Below are 23,577 nucleotides of genomic sequence, written 5' to 3' on the forward strand. Positions count from 1 at the left end.
CAGGTTCAACTGCATGAATAAGAGCAGACAGCTCCACATGTCCCTTGTAGCACAAGGCCCAGTCCACCTCAACCACCTGCCCCTTACTTACTCTTGGTTTCCCAGCCACCTCCTTAACAGAAAAAACAAGATGGTTTCTTTTCTATATATCACCAAATTTCTGTAATAGCCACATATTACTTTTATAATTATAAATATTTAATAAGATTAAGCATTCTAGTGAGAGGTCTCCAGAGGGCTATGTCACGATGCCTCTGTGTTCATTCACCCATCTAACATGGGCTACCAGCCAGCACACCAGGCTCCCTGCCCCTGAGCACCAAACAAGGTTGGTGCAGTGTGGATCTAGGGATACCTGTCTTGTCTGCACTGGACTTCACTGGCCAAATAGAATCTTTCTCCACTCTACTCTCTTTCTAAGGCAGACCACACAGTCCGCCACTAGAATGACAACCAATAGCCAGATATATGGCCCCAAAACACCTTTCCCCATCTTCAATCCTGGCCAGACCCGCTAGGAAACCCTTTCTCTAGTAAAACTCTCCATGTTTGACCCCTCCCTTCCCTTCACATTTACCCAGATAGGCAGGGCCATGCAGCCCCTTGCAGCCTGGACTTCCAAGCTCAGAGCACTTACAGTCTAGAGAGCACCCTGAAAAATATAACTCTATAGTACTATGGTTAAGAGTACTGTTTCAAGACTCGGACTGCTTATGGTCAACTCCTGGCTTCCCCACCTGGGAACTACATGAACTTGGGCCAGATATTTAACATCTCTGTGCTTTGATTTCCTTATTGGTCATTTGGGAACAAAGAACATATCTCAGAGAGTGGTTCTGAGGATTAGCCAAGATAATGCATGTAAAACATTTAGGACATTGCCTGGTATTAGTAGGTACTCAACAAGTCAGCTAATATCCATGCTGTTATCCTTGGACATCACAATAACCCCGCAGAGAGGCAGGCCAGGAATGGTGCTGACAAGGAAACTGAGGCTTAGAGAACTGAGTAACTTCCCTGAAGCTATATAGAAGGTGAGGCGTGGAACCAAAACTGGAACTAGAGGCTGCCCCAGGACCCTCTGCACTTTCCGCTCACCTCTGTGTTGACCACACATCTCTCTAGGCTTCTTCCTAGGCTGTGCTCCCCCTCTACACCACACTGCCTCCAGATATTCAGAAGAACTCATCTAAGAACAACCTCACAACTCACCAGCCATATAGGTTGACATGATCACCTAACTTCTTGGAGGCTGTTTCTTCTATAAAATGGGAATATCACCTGTCATCTCTATGCTAATGTTACTAGGCCCGAATAAGATAAAGCATGTAAAAGTGCTTTGCAAAAATACAAAGTGCAAAAATTTAGCTGACATAACAGGTGATATATAAGTCTAAAAATAAATATCTAGACAACAAATGTTCTAAGGAACTACAGACAAAAGAAAGATGAACTAAAAAGGGGTTAAAAAATAATTAAGAACAAGGGGTCCCTGACTATGTCTTGAATTATGGGCTGTTTTCTGGATATATGAAAAGGCCTACAAACACTGTAAGTTGTGAACACACTGAGTAGAGACAGCATACTTTTGCTTGACTAGGGAGTATTAAAGAAGACTAGATTGGCTTCAGTAAAGAATTCTAGATGAGTTCTACCGAACTATAAGCCTTTTAAAGCACAGCCCACAACTTCCCTCTTTGTGATCCCATCACCCTTAGCTCATAGAGTCAAATATTTATTGAGTAAACAAGGACATCAATATTGAGATGCACTAGAAGGTAAGTATGGATAGTTAGGGAGTTTAACATTCAGAAGGAGAGAGACAAGTCCATCTACATGATCCAGTAACAACAAGTGGATCTCTTCCTGAGCAGGAGACTGGCATGACAAGTTATTTTAGAAGGATCAAATGGGTGGCAGAGCAGGCTGGAGTGGAGGCAGGAGCAACCCAGTAAAGATAGGAAAATAGCAAGGAGACTGCTGCATAATTCACCACGGGTGGGGAGGGTCTGAGGCAGAGAAGGGAGGGAAGGAGAGAGGGAGAGAGAGAGAAAGAAGCAGGAGAGGATAGGAGCTAATTCAGAGAGTGTACAAAAATGCCCCGAGAAGGCCCTAAGATCACACATGGGAAAAGAGGCAGAGTGCCTGCATGGGCTCCAGAGACGAACAGACCTAGACACAGCTTTGGTTCCCTCCTCACCTGTATGACTCTAGTCAAGACAGTTAACTTTCTGAGCCTAACTACCTCATCTGAAAAAAGCGGGGAAATAATACCTACCTCACAGGGATGTTGTGAGGATTAAGTAAACACTTAAGAAAGCAAGCACTTAACACAATGCCTGGCACAGAATATATGCTGAACAAAATGTAGATATCATCTCCATCATTATTGGGAAGCTACATCAATGATGACTTACATACAGCAGGAACTTGAAAGATGCAGGAATAAATGGATGGATGAAGGAATGCATGAACAAAAAAATGAACGAACAAACTCAGGAGCTTTCAAGCGTGAGTAATAGAAGAAAGATGACTGAAAACATTTTAAAAAATTGGGAGGAAATGGGAAGGCAAACTGAACATGTTAGGAGAGAGAAGGTAAGGTCCTGTTCATAGGACCTTCTCCAGAGCAAATTTAACTGTGTACACTACCATGCATAGTTCACTGTCTCCTTCCAAAATGCACCTGTGATGCAGACAAAACAGATTGCATCATCTCTGTTCTATAGGTGATGGAACTGAGTCTCAGAAGTCAAATGACTCTCCTGAGTCCCATGGCCAGAAAATGGCAGGGGGGGGCACATGTGACTAGCTGTACAGGCAGGTGATTATACCACAGCACCATTGGGCCCCATGCCATGTCACACAGGACAATTCTGAGTTACATGTTCCCTCAGCCAGAGACAAGCTTGATACGCCCTAGACTTCTAATTCATTTTCTTCCCCAGTGATATTAAATACTGTTGAAATATCTACGAAAACAGGTGTCTGATAAATAGGTAATCAATGGTCTTGGAGATTATTTCAGAAAATGACAGGAAAGCAAGTATCTTGTTAAGAATTAAGAAGGAACAAGTAAAAAGAAGCCTCTTTGGCACTGAGCCTGAACTATTCCTACCTTGCTTTTACTAGCACCCCAGCATCCTTTGAGCCTTTGACCTCCTCTTGTCTCGATCTCACCCAACCTTAATCCTGAGCTAACCCAGCTGTGTGATTTCCCTCGTCCCTCTCATAGAGGAGCTGGTTTCAATCCCAGGCAGTCTCATAGCAGGGTCCACACACTTGAACTGAACTATATCAGGCACTGGGTATAGAGTAGTTTGGTTACAAAGATAAAAGAAACACAATAGTAACTAGCAAGATTCAGATTTTCCTCAGACTAGGAAAAACTGTACATCTCTGAAAGCACTGGTAAGGAAGGGATAAGTGTGGATGTAAGTCCCTCAGGAATCAGGAAAAAAAGAGCTATTTGCTCACTGAGTGGGGAACAGAAGCTATGGGCCTAGAAGTATGGAAGGTTGGGTTTCAGACACACAGGAACCCAGAAAGAAGACAGGTACACTACCCATTGCTCCAAAGTCCTACTCCAGTATTTGCCTTACAGATCTCATACAGATAGGGCCTAAATCCTAGAAGGACTTTCTTTACCTTTCCAGCTCCTGGTTTTCCCCAGAAATGTCTGCAGCCCACTCTCATTCTGAATGCAACTCAATCTCCTCCCAAAGTATCCCCTTCCCCCAAGAATACCCAATGACTGCCAGGCCCACCTCCAAAGGCCCAGACCTCCAAGAGCCAGGAAGGAAATCTACACAATATTCCCCACTTATCTACAATAAAGGAAGTTCTGCAGGACAGCACCAGGTACAGAGAAGCCCCCAGCCCCATATTCAAGAACTGCAACTTTCCCTATGCTTGCAGAAGTCCTACTTGACAGCCTGTCTGAAGTTGCTGCTGGTTCCTCCCCATGAATCAACCAGCAATTCTCTGGCACTAGGACCCTGCAGACAGGGAACCCTGAGCCTGCGCTCTAAAGAGAGAGATGCACCATTTCACAACTTCAGCAAAAGCCAAGGCAGCCAACAAAGCCACAGCCACCTTGGCTGTGCTTGGGCTCTGCCTTCTGGGCAGCTCACCGGCCACTCCCCCAAAGCAGAGCATTCTGTCCTTTCTCTTTTTAAATCCACGTCATCATTTGATCGTAATGGAAATCAATCTCCTCAAGTCACCACGCAAAGGCGTATCCATAGCAACCACAAGAGGAAGGACACGGAAATGATGCTCCAGTAGCTGCAGCAGCAAAAGGTAAGCCTGTTTCTCTACCGTCCATGCCATCCCACCATTTTCCCCCTTCACTCAAGCGTACCTTACCTGCAAATTCTATCATATCAAAGGGGAAAACGTAAAAAGTGAGTGTTAATAATCTATGCTATTATGTAAGGTTATAAGTCTGTCTACTCCCGTATCAGGCAGAAAAAAAATTCTCTTTTTCTGGTTGGATGGGGTCAATTCCCTTTTAAGTATTCACTGTCTCCGGTGACACAGTGTCAGCCCGCAATACTTGACAAAGCATTCTCAGTCACTGGTCTTTCTGGTCGAGACGCTAGTGTCATTCACAGACTTCAGAGTTCCCGACGTGGCTATAAAAGGCCAGCAGCCACACTGACCCCACTACCCTGCCCACCCATGCCACCAGCATGCCCACACACCAGCCAGGTAAGACCCCCTCTGTAGCAGCCCTGGACCCCAGCCCCTCAAGGTCCAGAAACCTGGAGTTGGGATTCAATTTCTGCCTCCTCCGATGCCTCAGAGGAAGGAATGCCACTTCTGCAGAGGTAAGAGACTCATCAAAGCACTACTAACCCTAAGTAATCCTCCATGCCTCCATTTCCTCTTGTGTAAAATCGACACTGTAACAATTCCTTTAAAAGAGCTGTTGTGAGAATGCCTGAAAAGCGCTCAGAAGAGTGCCTGGTACGAAGCACTCAATAAACATCAGCCATTATTATTAGGAGAAAGAGGAAGGAGGGGCCTACAGTGTGAGGCTTAAATTCTGAGGGTACTTAACACTCCTGGAGAGAATCTCAGGTCTGATCTCTGTCCCTTTCCTCTGGACAGTTATTTCAAGCCTCCCTTACTACTGTAATTCCTATCTGAGCCCACACCACACCTCCCCTCAGCAGATAAAGTTCCTAAGAAAAAAACCTGAACCTATTAGAGCAGAATTCCTTTGCAAATTTAGATGTATCTGCCACCACCACTGCCTCTTTCTTCCTACATTCTTTCCTTTCTTCTGTCATTCCTCTTTCAAAGAAAATGATGTCCCTTTCTTTTCCAGGTCAACCCTTCTGCCCTCCTCTGAGGCTCTGACTTAGCAATCATCTTTTCCCTTGTCCCTTCATCTGCACGCATCCTCTCTACTCGCTCTAATACATTATCTGGTAACCTATGCTCGAGACTTCTATTCTAGGAAAAACTGTCTCTAGTTTCTGCTGCCTCCTCCGCAAGATGCCAAACCTCTCTTCCTTCCTTCCCTGCCAGGCTATTCGAAGTGAGTACACCCTCTCTCTCCTCCTTTCCCAGCCACTCCTCGATCCGGCTTAATCTCACTCCTGTCCCTACCACTTCTCAGTAGCTGCTCACACTAAAAACGTAAGAGCCATGGTGACCACAATCTCCCAACTGTCCAGTCTCAAGGTGCATTTTCCAAGCTCATCCTTCTTGACTTCCCTGTAGCAGCTGAAGCTGCTGCTCCTCTTCTGGAACTTTTTCCTCTCCTAGGTCCCCAGGCAACATTCTCTCGTACCTTGCACACCAATCCTTCTTGACTCCTCTGATATCTTCAGCCTCCTAGAAGCAGAGCTGGGCTCAGCCATTCCCATGGCATCAACCCCCACTTACACTTACTGCCCCAGGCACAGACTCTCTTCTGAATCTCAGACCCACACTTCCACCTGTCTGCTAAGTACCACAGACACCCCCCTGGTTCAACATAACTCAAAGGACACTTGGTATCTTCCCCTCAAAAAATGTTCCTCTTCTATATTCCCTCTTTTCTACTGGTACCACCACCCACCCAAAACAGAAAACAGAGTCATCCCTAACAATTCCCTCTCTTGTTCTCAACAACCCATTAATCAGGTTGACTGTCTCTACTGTCTCAGATTCATCTCCTTTCCATCCCCACTGACCTAATCCTTAGTTCAGCATTATACCATGCCTATGTTATATTACAAGAGTCTCCTGATGTCCCTGATCTAAATTCTCCCCTTAGTCTACTTTCACAGTTATACCTTCCCAAAATACAATCAATATCACCTCTCTGTCCACAAAACTGAATCTCCTTAGCACAGCACTTCAGGTCATTAAAAACCTAGCCTCATTATGAATATCTAGTCTCATGGATCACCTCTCCTCTGAACTCAAAGTTCTAACATTCCAGCTACATGGATATACTTACCTTCCCTGTTATGCCTCTATAACTGTTGCAAAAATCACCAAGGCCATTCCTTTTCCTAATAAGCAAGGCTCAGTTCAATTACCACCTTTGTCCTGAAGATTCCCAATGTCTCCATGCAGAGCTAGTCATTCCTTCCTGTGTTCTCACACAGCACTCTGGACATATCTCTATTATAGCATCACATTTTTATTAAAATATTGTCCCCCTTATCCCATCACGAACGCCTCCAGGGAAGTTTATTTCAGTGTCCTAAGCACTGCACACAGAAGACATTCCATGCTAAATACAAGCCTGTACCAATACCAGGCTCTGGGAATATAAGCTGGCTCTGACAAATTTTCCAGAGTAACTCCACCCTCAAAGACACCCAACCCCCACCGTAGAGGAAATTAACAGACATGTACACAGGAACCCCAGCAGATGTAGATCTTTCTTCTCCAGACAGGAGCCTAAGAAACTAAAAATGGAGGGTACGGAATTTGGTAATGACACTGGTTCTCACGCTCACATATTTCCATGGTGAAAGGACTCAGAGAGAGGCTTCTAGGCTATACCGCAAATGCCGATCTGGGAAAACAGCTTGAGTGAGGTTTTGGAGGTGACAAAGGTCTAGTCTTTGCTTAAGGGAAGCCCTCAGGGGATGTGTAGGAGCGTGGGGACACTCAATTTGTCCATCAGCCAAGTGCTACTGGTACTAGCCTGTACTTGAAAAGAAAAATGAGGGGCACCTGGGTTAAGGGGCTACCTTCGGCTCAGGTTATGATCCTGGGGTCCTGGGATCGAGCTCCCATCAGGCTCCTTCCTCAGTGGGGAGCCCGCTTCTCCCTCTCCCTCTGCCTGCCACTCCACCTACTTGTGCATGTGCGCGCGCTCTCTCTCTCTTTCTCTCTCTCTGTTAATTAAATAAATATTTAAAAAAAAAAAAAGAAAAATGGGGCGCCTGGGTGGCTCAGTGGTTAAGCCGCTGCCTTCGGCTCAGGTCATGATCTCAGGGTCCTGGGATCGAGGCCCACATCGGGCTCTCTGCTCAGCAGGGAGCCTGCTTCCTCCTCTCTCTCTGCCTGCCTCTCTGCCTGCTTGTGATCTCGCTCTGTCAAATAAATAAATAAAATCTTTAAAAAAAAAAAAAAAGAAAAATGATAGAAAGCCAAATCCAGAGTCTCCAAAATGGAAAGGACCCTAAGACAGTACCACTAATAGCTATACACAAGCCAAGGAGCCTGGGAATCCTCTACTACAATCCCTCCCAACCCATAACTCCAGGCAGCCACTAGCAATGACAGAGATGACAAAGTAAAACCTAGAGTGGAAGTTGTCAACAGTATCACAATGCTCCCACATCTTCTGAATCTTCCCTAACAAGTTCTTTTCCTTTGTATCCTCACGTCAGGCCCAACTCACCAATTCTTAGTACCACCTCCCACATCGCTTTTTTCTTCTCCATTACCACTGTCATGTCTTTGGTTGGCCATTTAATAGCTTTGAGAATTGAGGCAAACTATTTTCCCTCTGTGGAGCCTCATCTATGAAACAGGGTTAACAGCTGCTCTACCTACCTCACAGGATTATTAAATAAAATGAGATCGTGCCGGTGGAAGGTTCTGTACTCTGTAAAACCTTATACATAAATGGAAGGCATGCTTATTATCACCAACCTGGGTCCTCTACTACTGATTCGTGAAGCACATCTGGCTCCCCCCACCCCCCCATTTCCAGCCACACATTATATCCCAGAGTAAGAATATGACACACTCTAAAATACTGTTTTGCCCAGATAGCCCCTGGCCCCAAATCTTTCACTGACACACCATTTCTTACTTTAAACAAACAGGCCTCCCTGTGACATATGCAGTGTCATCTCTGCACCACTGTCAGCTGCTTAGGATGCTTTCCCTGGTCTTGCCAGCCCCACCTATCCTTCAGAGGCCAGCCAAAGCCCCACTACACTCCCTGCAGAAAGACAGAATTTAAGAGAGGCATCTAAAACAACGTCATGGAAGAATTAAGGGTAATTCAGTTGGAGGAAACTTGGTGGGAACAGCTATCATTTAATACTTTAAGAGTCATCTTTGGAAGGGGGACTGTACTTATTTTCCTGTTCAGTTGTCAAAGAGAACCTGGGACCAATAGGATAGAAGTTGCAGAGACGCATTTCAGCAAAAAATTGAAAAACTTCCTTACTAAGCTATCTCAAGATGAAATGCAGTAAATTTCCCGTTATTAGAAGTGTTCAAGCCCAAACTGGCCATTTGGGAAGGATATTTTAGATGGACTTCAACTATCAAAAGGGTAACTTAACTCGAATCACAGCATTTTAGATCTGAAAGGAACCTTAGTGCTCTTCTAGTCCGGCCTCCTATTTTATAAGCCTGGACAGGTCAAGGGGATGGCTCAAGGCAGCAAAGTTTGTGTCAGAGAGCAGGAAGGAGAACACAGTCTCTAAATTTCAATCCAGTGACTTACACCCTTGCTATTCAAAGTGTGATCTCAGCAGTAGCAGTCGCAGCAGCAGCAGGGCCTGGATACTTGTTAGAAATGCAGACCCAACCGCAATCTGTTCTTTAACAAGACAGGCAGGTGTATGCACCATTAAGGTTTGAAAAGCACTGACCTACACTGTCCCTTCCAAACCTTGATCTTCCCAATCTGGAATTGCATTTCCCAAACTACTTCAACTTTTAAACAGAATCAGCACCCAAGAAAAACAGCATTCCCCACTCAAATCTGTGAAACTCTCCATACCATACTTCCCGTGTGAGATTCATGGTAACTATCTTGAGCATAGTAAAGGCTCTGAAATATTCCACAGAAGAGAAAACTTTAACCATGAAGTTTCTTAACATATTTGAGCACGAAATGCCTTAAGGAAAGAAAAAAAGAAAACTACGGCAATCTCCTTTAACATCCCCGTGACTCATGCTCTGGCTGGACACCAGGTAAAGAATGTCAGTCTCCACCTCACAGTTCTCGGACTCTCGGTACCTTAAGCATACTGGCTTAGTAAGCGGTCAACGTGGGCTTGCTGTTCTCATCACTGCAATACATGAGGGGAAGCTTCCAAATCATAGTCTCTTTAAAAACACCGGAGTTCCTCATCTGTGTGATTTACCTGTGGTTCTGCCTTCAAGACAAGAGGAATGTGCAAGATGACTTCTCAAGGGTCATCCTGCCAGTTAGGCGGTCCCCGGGAGTGGGAGATACAGACATACCAGACCCATATCCAGGTCCCCATGCTTGAGTCCTCTATGGGATTTGGGTTTTTTGTCTTGTTTTGTTTTTCGCTTGACACAAACTTCTTAACCATGTGCCCACTGAAACCTGTGGCTCAGAATGGGTTCAGGGGTGCCTCAGACGCTCCCAGGAAAGGAGGGAGACCCTCGCCGCTGCGGAGAAATTCAGGGGCGCAACCACTCCGACCCCGGGAGCACACGGCCAGGTGGAAGAGCTCAGGTGGGTCGGACAGGCCCAGAATCAGGCAGGCGCCCACCCCGCCGCGGCCCACCCCTACCGTCCCCGCTCCGCACACCGGGCTCCATGCCGCGCCCCAGCCCAGCCCAGCCCAACACCGGGCCCCCCGTCCGCCGCCGGGAACCTAGCGAACACGCATGGGGGCGGCGGAGGAGACGGTTGGCAGGGTGGCCGCCTCCGTACCTGTCCTGTCAGGGGCTCCGCGCCCGGCTCCGGCCCCACCACCGGCGACCGACGCCCAAGTCCTTGCCGGTCGCGCCCCGCCCGCCCCGCCCGCGTGGGCTGCCCGACGCGCCGCCCGACCCCTTGAGGCCCGCCCCACACCCTCTCGCCCCAGAGGCCCAGGGACGCTCCAGCTCCAGGGAACACGCTACTCTTCCCCGAAGACCAGCGGGGGTTGAAATCTGCGCGCTGAGCGCAGCCGAGGAGACCTCCGTCAGGCACAAAGCTGGACACCTGGAGAGAGATGTGCGCGTGCGCACTGTGCCTGGGAAGCCAGTTAGGACCACGAGAGAGAGGCGCCTCTAGGCCTGCGCCCTCTGCCGGCCGTCTGGAGACAGGGTTTAGGAATTGGAGGACTCCTTGCTCTGGGCAAATGTATCTCCAAGGGTCCCTAAGCTTTTGAGAGCTAAATTTGCTAATTAAAACATTAGTGATAACCGCATTTCGTCAGTTAGCTTGAGGAGAAATTTTAAATTTTGCGGCTACTCGACGTCATCCAAATGGGGATACAGTTATCTCACGCCTTTACAATGGGAATGTAAATTAACACAAATGCACCTCATGGCATTTTGGCTTGTCTAATCTACAAAGAAAAAAACAAAACATTAAAAGGACAAACCCCTTGACCCAATGTAGCCACTTATAATAGCGTAGTTAAGTGAAATAGTAGGGCAAGTGTTCAGAGATACTTTGTACAAAGATGTTGGGAGAGCCAGGATTTGATATATGAGGGGTTTGAATTCTAACTTTGATTTATAGGCTGTGTGAGGTCTTCGGTGGGTTCCTTAACCTGTCCATGTTCCCCTGTTGCCACATCTGTAAAATGGGAATGTTAATGATATTGTCCACATTACTAAGTTGTTAGGAAAATAAAATGAACCCATATAAAGAAACTGAATAATAATCATTGTGATGTCATACTTATCTCAGCTAATCTAACATTGAAAACAACCTGAAAAGTCCATAAAATTGATAGTGAGGTGGAGGTGGGGCTGGAGGTATAAATGGTAGAAAGGATGAATTGGGCAACGTCTTCTGGATGGCCCTGTTTTTTTCCCATTTCACCTTTTAAATATTTCTAATATATAGAATGGATAATGTATTTGGATAATTCAAAAATCAAAACAATATAGAAAGTAATCCACCCTTCAGACTTTGTTTCCATCCATTCTTTCCTTTTGCCCACTACAGGTAACCTTTGTTTTTAATTTGTTTATCTTCTCAATGTTCTATGCAAATTCAGGCAAATATGAATATATAGTATTTGTCCTCCCATTTCTTATGCAAAAGATAGCATGCTATATACACTTGTGTCTTGGTTTCTTCACTTAATATATCCTGGATCTTTCTGAATCAGTAAATAGAGATCTTCCTTTTTAGTTTTTAGTTTTGTTTTTTTTTTTTTTTAGAAAGAAAGCACAGGAAGGGGGAAGTGGGGTAGGTGGAGGAGGCAGAGGGAGAAAGAATCTCAAGCAGGCCCCACACCAGCCTGATATGGGGCTCAATCCCATGACCCCGAGATCATCACCTGAGCCAAAATCAGGAGTTGGTTGCTTAACCAACTGAGCCACCCATGTGGCCCTCTTATTTTTTTCAGCTACATAGTACTCTATTGTCTGGATATACATAATTTATGAGCCAGCCTCTTCTAGTGGGATACTTTGTTTCCAGGCTTTTGCTGCTGCAAGCAAGGCTACAATGAATCACCCTGTACATATGGCACTCCATATGTGATCAGGTATGTACAGGTAGGATACATCTGGATCAAATAATAAATGCATCTGTAATTGTAGTAGAAATGGCTTCCATCCCCTTCAGTCAAAGAGAAACAGCATGTAAAAATTAATCTAAAAGATACTACATGCACATACTTTTTATTTTGTAACACATGCATAAAACTTCCCATTTTAACCATTTTTAAGCATATGGTTCAGTGGAACTAAAAACACCTACATTATTGTGCAACTCTAGGAACCAAGGGCAGTCTGCCCCCAAATGTGCCACTTTGACATGTAAATTATTTCAAACTCAAAACAATCTAGGAGGAAGAAATTTTGACCTCCCACCTAACTGTCTTAAAGAATTTAGATAGAGGACCTGCTTCAGGAGCACTCACTATAGATAACTACATTACAATATGAACTAGGAATGGTAGAAAGGGAGGAACATAACAAGGCTTGTTTGATCAAAATTCCTTCTGTGTTCCTTGTTTCTGGATGGCCCAGCAACTGTTTATTCACCAAAATTTACTCTTTTCATGTGCCTGTGACTTGCTTTCCTTCCCTTTGTAGGAAAAAACTTTCCAGACTTCTACCACCCTCCCCTTAGTTCAAGATGACATACATGCTTCAGTTTGCTTGACTGGAACGGGAGTAGGGATACAGGAAAGACCCAACTGCTTGTCAGCACCATAAAAGGGGGTGCCCCCTGAGTCTAAAGGATGGGATGTGCTAATAGGAAAAATATTGTTTCTTTTACATTGGATTAGGCTGCATGGTCTTCAAGGAAAATTAATAGTGTCTTTGTTCTATGTCTTTTTTTCATTGGTGCCAGCCTGAGCATCCCTCTGATTAGGAATTCCAATCTGCATGACTGGAATCCATCCTCCCAAACTGTGATGCTGAACAGAGAATATCTGTGCTCATTGGGTAGAATCCTGTGCTTTACAGAACATGGGAAGGGACCAAGAGGGAAAACCTCCCCTCTTGAGGAAAAGAATATTGGTTCCTAGGGGGAGGAGATGGTTTTCAGGTTGAGAGACTTGGGGAGGTGATTGGATAAAGGCAGAGAACAAGCCACATGCAGAAGAATGAAATTGGACCATTTTCTTACACCATACACAAAAATAGACTCAAAAATGCATGAAAGACCTAAATGTGAGACAGGAATCCATCAAAATCCTAGAGGAGAACACAGGCAACCACCTCTTTTACCTTGGCCGCAGCAACTTCTTATTAGACACATCTCCAAAGGCAAGGAAAATGAAGGCAGAAATGAACTATTGGGACTTCATCAAGCCAAACTATGGAAAGAACCTAGATGTCCATCAACAGATGAATGGATCAAGAAGATGTGGTATATATACACAATGGAATACTATGCAGCCATCAAAAGAAACGAAATCTTGCCATTTGGGACTTCATCAAGATGAAAAGCTTTTGCACAGCAAAGGAAACAGTCAACAAAACCAGAAGACAACCAATAGAATGAGAGAAGATATTTGCAAATGACATATCAGATAAAGGGCTAGTATCTAAAAATCTACAAAGAACTTATCAAACTCAACACCCAAAGAACAAATAATCCAATCAAGAAATGGGCAGAAGGTGGGGCGCCTGGGTGGCTCAGTGGGTTAAAACTCTGCCTTCAGCTTAGGTCCTTATCTCAGGGTCCCGGGATCGAGCCCCACATCGGGCTCTCTGTTTGGCGGGGAGCCTGCTTCCCCCTGTCTCTCTGCCTGCCTCTCTGCCTACTTGTGATCTTTCTCTCTGTGTCAAATAAATAAATAAAATCTTAAAAAAAAAAAAAAGAAATGGGCAGAAGGCATGAACAGACATTCCTCCAAAGACATACAAAAGGCCAACAGACACAAGAAAAAGTGTTCCATGTCACTTGGCTTCAGGAAAATACAAATCAAAACCACAGTGAGATATCACCTCACACCAGTCAGAATGGCTAAAATTAACAAATCAGGAAACAACAGGTGTTGGTGAGGATGTGGAGAAAGGGGAACCCTCCTACACTGTTGGTGGGAATGCAAGCTGGTGCAGCCATTCTGCAAAACAGTATGGAGGTTCCTCAACAAGTTGAAAGTAGAGCTACCCTACGACCCAGCAATGGCACTACTAGGTATTTACGTCAAAGACACAAACATAATGATTTGAAGGGGCACCTGCACCCCATTATTTATAGCACCAATGTCCACAATAGCCAAAATATATGAATAGAGCCCAGATGCCCATCAACAGATGAGTGGATAAAGATGATGTGGGGTGTATATACACACACACGCACACACACACACACACACACACAATGGAATACTACTTGGCCATCAAAAAATGAAATCTTGTCACTTGCAACAATGTGGATAGAACTAAAGCGTATTATACTAAGCGAAATATGACAGAAAGAAAAATATATGATTTCACTCATATGTGGAATTTTAAAAACAAAACAGAGGATCATAGGGGAAAGGAGGGGAAAAATAGATGAAAACGGAGAGGGAGGGGTGCCTGGTTGGCTCAGTGGGTTAAAGCCTCTGCCTTTGGCTCAGGTCATGATCCCAGGGTCCTGGGATCGAGCCCTGCATCGGGCTTTCTGCTCCGCAGGGAGCCTGCTTCCTCCTCTCTCTCTGCCTGCCTCTCTGCCTACTTGTGATCTCTGTCAAATAAAAAAATAAAATCTTAAAAAAAAAGATTTAAAGATTTAAAAAAAAATAAAGTCTTAAAAAAAAAGAAAAGAAACCAGAGAGGGAGACACACTATAAGATACTCTTAACTATAGGAAACAAACTGAGGGTTGCTGGAGGGGTGGTGGAAAGAATGGGATAACTGGGTGATGGAATGAGTACTGGGTATTATATGCAACTGATGAGTCACTAGATTCTACCTCTGAAGCTAATAATGCACTGTATGTTAGTTAAATTAATTTAAATAAATAAATAATTTATAATGGAAGAAGCATATTCATATGCAACTTGTTTCAAACATATTTAGAAGTGTTTGAATGCCAGGTTGACTAGACATTTTTAAACTTAAATTTAATTAAAATTTTAAAATTCTGTTTCTTAGTCAGTTAGCCACATTTCACATACTCAGTAGCTAGATGTGGCCAGTGCTTTCGTATCAGACAGTCTAGAGACAGAACTTCAACCCTTCTTCCCCCTGCTTTTTTATGGTTTTATGAGAGCTCTAGCTTTTCAAAAAAAGAACCTAAGGTTCAACTCATCATTACTTGGCTTTGTTACCACACTCTAATAGAGTGTGAGGAGACAAGGTGGCCCAGGAAGAGCCAGGCCTGCTTTTCCCCCACTTCTTTCTGGGATAAGGGTGGGGACGGTATGAGGGTGGCCCCTCAGGGGACCTTGAGGACAATGTACTAAGAACCCACTATGTGGGATAAGCCAGAACAATCATAAAAGTTTCCTCTTACAGTGGGAACTTAGGACCACACAAGTCCTACTGCAGAATTCACGGGAAAAACCGTATCTATAGATACAGATACTTTGTTAAATCAGAGTACCAAAGTACACAAAATCTCATTAGATTCTCTAAAATCAGGAATTACAGAGATGTCTAATATATCTGGTTCTAATTAACATTGTATTTTAGGACATAACTATAAAATAAGAAAAAATATTAGAAAATAAAGATTAGAAGGAGGAAATTAAACTGTAATTTCTCACAGATGATATGATGACCTACATAGAAAATGTCAAATGAATCTGAAAATTATTGGGGTGCCTGGCTGGCTCCATTGATGGAGCATGCGACTCTTGAGCTCAGAGTTGTGAGTTCAAGCCCCACATTGAGTGGAGATTATTTAAAATTAAAACCTTAAAAAAATTGGAGCACCTGGGTGGCTCAGTGGGTTAGGCTGCTGCCTTCGGCTCGGGTCATGATCCCAGGGTCCTGGGATTGAGCCCCACATTGGGCTCTCTGCTAGGCAGGGATCCTGCTTCCTCCTCTCTCTGCCTGCCTCTCTGCCAACTTGTGATCTGTCAAATAAATAAATAAAATCTTTAAAAAATATATTAAACATGTGGGTAAGTCTACACAAATATGAACTATTTAAAATAATAACAATACATTTGATTTGTGCAATTAACAAACTAACCATCATCAAAATATCAGATTATAAAAGCATACAAATTCAAAGAGAATAATTAATGTTAAAGAATTCTAACATCTATGTATTGTTTGAAAGAAGTATAAAAATACCTACTAAAGAGACAACGTACATGTTAAGTCCGCAGCACCTGAATGACTCAGTTGGTTAAGCAGCGGGCTCTTCGTTTCAACTCAGGTCACTGTCTCAGAGTCGTGAGATGGAGCCTTGAGCATTGAGCCTCTCCTGGGCTCTGCGCTCAGCGAGGAGTTGAAGAGTCAGCTTGAGATTCTGTCTCTACGCCTCCACCCTTTGCTGCAAGCCCTCTTTCTAAAATAAATAAAATCCTTAAGAAAGGGAGACTGTTAAGTCAAATGTACAGGTTGAAATTTTTTGGTTAAACACTAAAGAACCGAAATAGATTATCTAATACTTTCAAAATAAGAGAGGGAGTTTAAAAATGGAAAAAACCCTTCCACTACTCTCTGAGGCTCCCAGCCAGGCTTCTTCCCCTCCCTCACTTAAGGTCTGACTCAGATCCCAGTCTGGTGGCCCCCTCAGCTTCTCCCAGATTCCTTCCCAATTTCTCTCACAGCCATTTCCCCTAAAAAGTTTCTTGTACATTCAGCCCCAACTTAGCATCTGCTTCTCAGATGATATTCCCGGACTAGCACAAATCCCCGATTCATTTTATGAGGTGAATAGATCCATGACAGTGAAACAAGTCAATGGCAATACGAGTAAAGAAAAGTACAGGCCAGGGGTGCCTGGCTGGCTCAGTTGGAAGAGTGTGTGACTCTTCATCTTGGGGTCATAGGGTGTAGAGATGGATTAAATAACATTTAAAAAATAAAAAAAAAAAGTAAGTAAGTACAGGCCAGTCTCATTTATGAACACGGTACAAAGTGCAAAACAAAAACCTGAGTATGCTCCATTTAGCAATGTCTACCCAACACAGTGACCAGAAATGCAAGGTTGGCTTAATACTAGAAAATCTATAAAGGTCTTCTAGAAAAAGAAATAAAAGAATAGTAATAAGAGAAGAACTGAAACTGTTATTTTTCCTAGACAGTGTGATTTTCTGTGTAGAAAAACCAAAGCACCTACAGATAATTCATGAAACTTAGATAATTTATTATAGTCATTCAACAGACAATCAGCACACAAAGGTGAAGGCATCATTCACAATAGCATCAAAATGTAGTACCTGAGTTAAATGTAATAAAACCAGTGTAAGATCTTTATGGATAAAATTATTTAAAATTTTGTAAAGATATTGGAAAGGATCATATAGTAGATACAATGGAATCACAGAAGGGTTTGTGTGCGTGTGAAATTTGAAGAGCTGATTCCCAAATGTATATGGCTGAACAAAGACACTGGGAGAAAAACAATGGGCTCCCAGCACCTGCATTAACTGATCTTGCTGTTTGGCTTGTTACTTCGTCTCAACACCAAGTGGGACTCCATAGGTTTGCAGATTCTAGGGGCCATAGGATGAATACTTCCTTCAGAGAACTGGCAGGAAATTAGAAGCTGAAACGATCCTCTGGCTAATCTGAGCTTTCATGGCCCTGAGCCAGTAGGAAGAGGAAGTGATTGTTTCTCGGACAAGATGATTGATAACTGGAGCCAATAAACAAAAGGCGTGATCAGAGGAGGGCTGGGAGCCTGTGAGGACGGTAAGTTCGCAGAGGGTTCGGCAGGGTCGCAGAGGGTCAGTCCATCTTCTCTAGGTTTGTTAGCTGGACTGTGGCATCCCAGAGCCTTTGGGCCACTTGAGGATCCCGAGCAGTTTTAGCGGGAAGAGTTATCATACAGGAACTGCTAAAATGTTTTCCAGAAACACCATCCAGCTCCTTTGCCAAGCTCAGGTAGAGGACTGGGATTGCCCCTTGTTTGACGTTCTGTAGAGGGGAGGAGAGGGAGTCAGGCCAAACTGACTTTCCCTTGCTGGGGACACACAGAAGCGCAGCGCTGCCCCACCCTCTTCAGGCTGAGCCGGCTCTTCCCCTACCCACCTTACAGAAGATGCTGGAGAGCCAGAAGCAGCATCGGTATGGCCAAGAGAACCGCTTCATGATCTCTGTGTATACTACACCTGGGTCCACAGAGTTCACAGTCACACCTGAGAGGAGGAGCCATGGGTACAGTGCACAGTGAAAGGAGAGGGGGATATTGGGAAGAAAGGGGTAAGTGTGGTTCTCCAGTGGGCAACGATTGGAGGATCCTACCAGGTCTGTGCGGCAGAGGTAACCAGAGATTTGGGGGTGGTGCCAAGGAAATCAGTCCTCTGGAACTTACACAAATGGTGATATATTCAAGCCAGTGAGGAGACAGGAGTATCGGAAAGCCCTGGGTGAACACAGTGGATGGTGTTGGTTTGGGAGAATACTGAGAGGAGAGACCTGTTGTAAGTGATAAGAGAGTTGGAAAGATCAAAAAAAGAGATTGAAGACAGGGTTCAGGGCACTATAGGCTGCACTGATGACCAGTGGGGGAGATTAACAGCTGGCCTGGGGGCCATTGGGAGTAGGTTATGGTCAGAACATGTTGGGTGAGATGTGAGGTGTTGGAGGTAGCACTGGGATGGAGGAATAGGGTGTGTCAGAGGCAATTACCTGTCCCTTGAAGTCTCCGGGCAAGCTCCCCAGTGAAGGAGGTCAAGAGCAGTTTGCTGCAATCGTAGTTCTTGTTAAAAGCCAAAGGCTTCCCAGCCCCTGTCAGATGTTTCTCATCAACATAGCCATGTGCATGCCGAGAGGAAGACACATTCACTACCCGGGCTGACCCCGCCCGTTGTAGGGCCCCTGGGTGAAAAGAGGACCACACTCGTTCAATCCAAGTTCTGGAGTGAACTCCCATGCCCACTCCCCAGCCTGTCTCTCTAGGAGACTCCAAGAGAGCAGAGACCATCCAGGGCTTTCAAGATAGGGTCACTGAGCCCCACACCCCATGTTCCCCAGGCTGAGCACAGGACAGCTTAATGTGAACAAAGACTTCATTTTCATTAGTTGCTTTCCTAATTTTTTTTCTCCTCTTTTATTGTATTATTTGGATTTTTGTCTTGCTTTTCTTCCACTTGTCTGCTGGAGCTGCTTTCTTGTTTTGTTTTTTTTTTTAAAGATTTTATTTATTTATTTGAGAGAGAGAGACAGTGAGAGAGAGCATGAGAGGGGAGAAGGTCAGAGAGCGAAGCAGACTCCCCATGGAGCTGGGAGCCTGATGTGGGACTCGATCCCAGGACTCCAGGATCACGCCCTGAGCCGAAGGCAGTCGTCCAACCAACTGAGCCACCCAGGCGTCCCTGGAGCTGCTTTCATTGATCCCTGTTTATGTTTTACCTCACTGGTGGCTAAGAGAGAAAAGTAAAGGTTGGAGACACTGTGAAAGCTATCTTTGGCGTATTTGTCACACAAACATTCATTAGGTGTCTGGTGTATGGCAGACACCAAGACAGATACTAAGGACATAAGGGTGCTGGATTGAAGGGGAAGAAATGTATTTAGAGATACTTGGGAAAGTGTGTGTGTGTGTGTGTGTGTGTGTGTGTTTTAAACCCGCTCTCAGGAGGCCTGGGTGGCTCAGTTGGTTAAGTATCTACTTTCAGCTCAGCTCATGATCCCAGGGTTCTGAGATCGAGTCCCACATCAGGCTCCTTGCTCAGTGGGGAGCCTTCTTCTCCCTCTGCCTGCAGCTCTCCCTGCTTGTGCTTTCTCTCTTTCTTTCTTTCTCTGACAAATAAATAAATAAATAAAATCTTTAAAAACCCAGCTATCTTCCAGGGTAACAAAAATAAAATTACAATCAATAGTATAAGTTAAATCTTTTTAAAAAGTACCTCACTATATATCTCTATCTATATAAAATTTGGATCATATAAAATATGAAAAATAGTAGTTGTCATATATGAGTTTACAGTGTTGAAAATGCCAAAACTATTTTGAGCCGTACATTTAGATTACGAATCACAAATGAAAAACCGAACAGGTGGTATTTAGGCAAAATTTGTTGGGGAGAAAATTATTCTTAAAGAAAACAGACCTGAGATTTGCAGGCATAGTGACATAAAGACCAAAGGGGCTCACAGCCTAGTTGGAGACAGATCCTCATGGAACAGTGTTGATGCGGGAACGGGAATGTATACAAGGGTGGAGGGAGCCCTGCAAATGGGGGGGCTGCTGGGGGAGGCATTGGCAGGATCCACAGCACAGGTGATATCTGTGCTGAGTCCTGGCAGAGGAACGAAAGTTAAGTCAGCTGAAAGAGCAGGAAAGGATATTCCTCATAGAAACAAGCACATGTGCCAAAAGCAGAGCCGGGGGGGGGTGGTAAAAATAAGGTCCAAGAGCTACAGAGCATAGCTACAGACTGTCTGCTGGAGAGCAGAGCGTGGATTAAGTTAGGGGAGAAGGGGAGGCTCTTAGTCTGCAGGGGGTCTGTGCACGGAAAGAACAGGCTTAGAGTTTCTCCTCTAAAGGATAATTACCTTCCAAGGATATTAAGCAAGTGATGTGGTGAATAATGATTTCCTACAAGCAGGAGAAAGAATGAAGAAGGAGAGGAGATGGGATGCCTGGGTGGCTCAGCCAGTTAAGTGTCTGATTTTGACTAGGGCGGTCCTGGTCCTGACTCTTTTTTTTTTATTATTAAATATTTTTATTTATTTATTTGACAGAGAGAGATCACAAGTAGGCAGAGAGGCAGGCAGAGAGAGAGAGAGGAAGGGAAGCAGGCTCCCCGCTGGAACAGAGAGCCCGACGCAGGACTCGATCCCAGGACCCTGAGATCATGACCTGAGCCGAAGGCAGCGGCTTAACCCACTGAGCCACCCAGGCGCCCTGGGATTGACTCCTCCATCAGACTCCTTGCTCAGTGGAGAGCCTGCTTTTCCCTCTGTCTGCCACTCCTCCTGCTTGGGCTCTCACTCTTTCCCTCTCTTTCTGACAAATAAATAAATAAAATACTTATAAAGGGAAAGAGGAGGAGGAGAGAAGACACTTTAAAGAAGAGAGAGAGAAAGGGAGGAGAGAAGTCAGTTTGAGAAAATAGGTCTAGGCAAGGTGTAGACAGGGGGTTACAATTTGTCCAAAGGGGAAAAGGGGGAAAGTTACTACTTGAGAACCCATAGAGTTTTGCCTTGCTCTTTGTTCTCTTTCCATTTGGGGCTCATTTAATCAGCCGCTAAGGAGTCCATGAGATCCTGGCAACACGAATTGCCTCGCAAGAAGGGAATGGTAGCTCATTTTCAAGGAGAGGAGAATTTTTAAAAATGTTATCCCTTTTGTACACTTTCAATTTTGTGTTTTGGACACATATTATCTAACCCAAACAATTGATTTTATTTTAAAGAGGCTATTACACAGTCCAGGAGAAAATGTTAGGAAGAAGGCACCTGCCCCTCATTCTGTCCCAGCCTCCCCAGGAGGCTTACTTCCTTACTCGGAAAGTATTAAAAAATCAGAAAATCAAAGGACTCAAGCCCAAGAGAGAGATGCATTCTGTCTAGATTTCTGGTGGTTCTTGAGCTGTTTGAGAGCAGGAAGTTGGGCTTCTTGGTGTCTATGTTCCTAGTGGTCTAGTGCTCCCCTTAAGAAGCTTTTGTTGAGATGACTGACTCTACTGGTCTAGCTAAAATGCAGATCTGGGGGAAGGAGAGGTGGAATCTTTTTTTTTTTAAAAGATTTTATTTATTTATTTGACAGATAGAGATCACAAGTAGGCAGAGAGGCAGGTGGGTAGAGAGGAAGCAGGCTCTCCGCCGAGCGGAGATGCGGGGCTTGATCCCGGGATCCTGGGATCATGACCTGAGCCGAGGGCAGAGGCTTAACCCACTGAGCCACCCAGGCGCCCAGGAGAGGTGGAATCTTAAACCCTCTCGCTGGTTGTATTTGGGGCTCACTGATTTTATTACCAGCCTCCTACTCCTGACTTGTGTCAGCTGGGTTCCCCTGCTGTGTGAGGGGGGAAAGCATATCGGGTCATCACTCAGTGAGCAGCTGGGGCCAAGCAGAAGGAAGTGGCCATGGGGACAGTAAGCCAAGAAAATGCCAGGGGAATGGAGAATCAAGGCTGGCATAGAAGGGAGGCACCCCATTCTCCCTTACCTTGGAGTAGATTTGTAAGCAGGAAGGGCCCAACATAGTTGGTAGCAAAAGTGAAATCAAGGCCCTCTGGGGTAAGTGTCTTGGGGATTCCTGGGAGGAGATAACACAGGTGAGGTAATGGAAGGAGACAAGATCTGGGAGACAAATTGGCATTTAATAGAAATGCCACAGAACATGGCATGTATGAATTCAGGTTTTTAGGGTCGTGTATGAATTCCAGGTTTTTCAGCAGGGTGCACAGGTTAGGTTTGGTGGATGCCTGTTTTAGGGTCCCTGAACAGGGAAGGAGGCTCCTGAGATGAGTCTGGGGGAAACATACCACAGATTGCAGCATTGTTAACCAGCAGGTGTATCTCAGGAGACTCCTGCAGAAGCCACCGGACAAAGCTCCGGATGGAGGCCATTGAGCTCAAGTCCACCTGGCCGAGCAGGAGGCAGTTACCCTTTGAGACTACTTGGATCTCAGACAGGGCTTGCTGTCCACGCTCCCGGTTCCGGCAGGCAAGGATCACACGGGCCCCACGGCGGGCCAGCTCCTGGGATACAGCCTTCCCTATGCCTGGAAGAGAGCAGCTTCAGAGTAGCCTAGCCTGAGGAGTGACTAGAGAGGCTGGTCCTCGCCCCCACTCACCCTCCCTCCTGGCGCCACTGGGGCCTGAGGCACCTAGTGAGGCCACAGGATGAGAAGAGCACTCACCACTGTTGGCACCGGTCACCACTGCTGTCTTCCCTGTTAGGTCTGTGGAGCACTGCTGGAGGTCCCAAAGACGAGACTCATGCCAGAACCACACACTTAGTCGAAGCAGGAGAACCAGCATGAGCAGGACAGACCCAGGGCTCCAGACCAGGGTGCTGAGTAGCGACCACAGTGCCATAGCAAAGACTTGGTGGTCTGCCACCAGGGGAGCTGGGCTGTGGTGGAGGTAAACTGGGGAGGAACTAGTCTGAATGCAGATTAGCAATCAGGCTGGGGTAGTGCCTAGGACACAAAATTTAAAGAGGCTACTCACTCTCTGATTTGCTCAAACATGCTGTTTGGACTGGGGAGTAAATTCCACCTTAAACTGCAAGTTTTGGACATTTGATTGCCTCACTGCTCTCTTTAGCCCAGAGCCAGTGCTTCTTTGAAATGTGTATAGGCTGATGGTTGTCTCCAAGTGAAACCTGGACTTGCACTCTAAGCTGGATTGGTGAGTTGCAGGTATTGGAGAAGCAAGATAGCAAATCCTCCGTCTTTAATCAATGTGTGCTTAAGCAGCCCCTACTGCAAGGAGACTGATTCCAACTGAGACAGAGCCCTCTTACAGCCCTTATGTCTACTCCTCTGGGGAGAGGGGGATGGTTCTCCAGAATGCCTCTGCTGAGGAGCAACAGTGACCCAGTGCAGGGTCTCCCAAGGGTGGAAACGGGGTCATTCCCTGCAACCAGTGTTCTATATCCTTCTAGGACTGTAGGGCAACTGCTCCTGAGCGAGCGCCCTTGGAAGAAACTGAC

The 23,577-nt window shown here is 45.2% G+C and overlaps 3 protein-coding genes across 3 annotated transcripts in view; 1 reads left to right on the forward strand and 2 right to left on the reverse strand.

The window, feature by feature from the left end:
* DCTN1 (dynactin subunit 1) overlaps positions 1-10,182 on the reverse strand; it is a 29,484-nt gene extending 19,302 nt beyond the window's left edge. The window contains exon 1 of the mRNA XM_044261443.1: positions 10,109-10,182. The gene's annotated coding sequence lies outside the window, so the exon portion shown is untranslated. The remainder of the gene's footprint in view (positions 1-10,108) is intronic.
* The window catches only part of WDR54 (WD repeat domain 54), a 29,465-nt gene continuing 9,935 nt past the window's right edge, over positions 4,048-23,577 (forward strand). The window contains exon 1 of the mRNA XM_044261448.1: positions 4,048-4,302. The gene's annotated coding sequence lies outside the window, so the exon portion shown is untranslated. The remainder of the gene's footprint in view (positions 4,303-23,577) is intronic.
* LOC122915006 (retinol dehydrogenase 12-like) lies at positions 17,090-23,505 on the reverse strand. Its single transcript, XM_044261451.1, has 6 exons — positions 22,781-23,505; positions 22,403-22,642; positions 22,084-22,173; positions 18,598-18,786; positions 17,998-18,104; positions 17,090-17,883 (listed from the first exon to the last, which is right to left on the reverse strand). The coding sequence occupies exons 1-6, from the start codon at positions 22,956-22,958 to the stop codon at positions 17,695-17,697; spliced, it is 993 nt and encodes a 330-aa protein (XP_044117386.1). The 5' UTR covers positions 22,959-23,505; the 3' UTR covers positions 17,090-17,694.

Source organism: Neovison vison, chromosome 8 (assembly GCF_020171115.1).
Source record: "Neovison vison isolate M4711 chromosome 8, ASM_NN_V1, whole genome shotgun sequence".
NCBI classification, from domain to species: domain Eukaryota; kingdom Metazoa; phylum Chordata; class Mammalia; order Carnivora; family Mustelidae; genus Neogale; species Neogale vison.

What these genes read in the sequence shown, in the direction of transcription:
- LOC122915006 (XM_044261451.1), bottom strand. Translation starts at nt 22,958, where the DNA reads ATGGCACTGTGGTCGCTACTCAGCACCCTGGTCTGGAGCCCTGGGTCT. An exon ending in TAACAATGCTGCAATCTGTG is followed by an intron (nt 22,174 to 22,402) that starts GTATGTTTCCCC and finishes ATCTCCTCCCAG; the next exon opens with GAATCCCCAAGACACTTACC. An exon ending in CCGGAGACTTCAAGGGACAG is followed by an intron (nt 18,105 to 18,597) that starts GTAATTGCCTCT and finishes TCCTCCTCTCAG; the next exon opens with GTGTGACTGTGAACTCTGTG.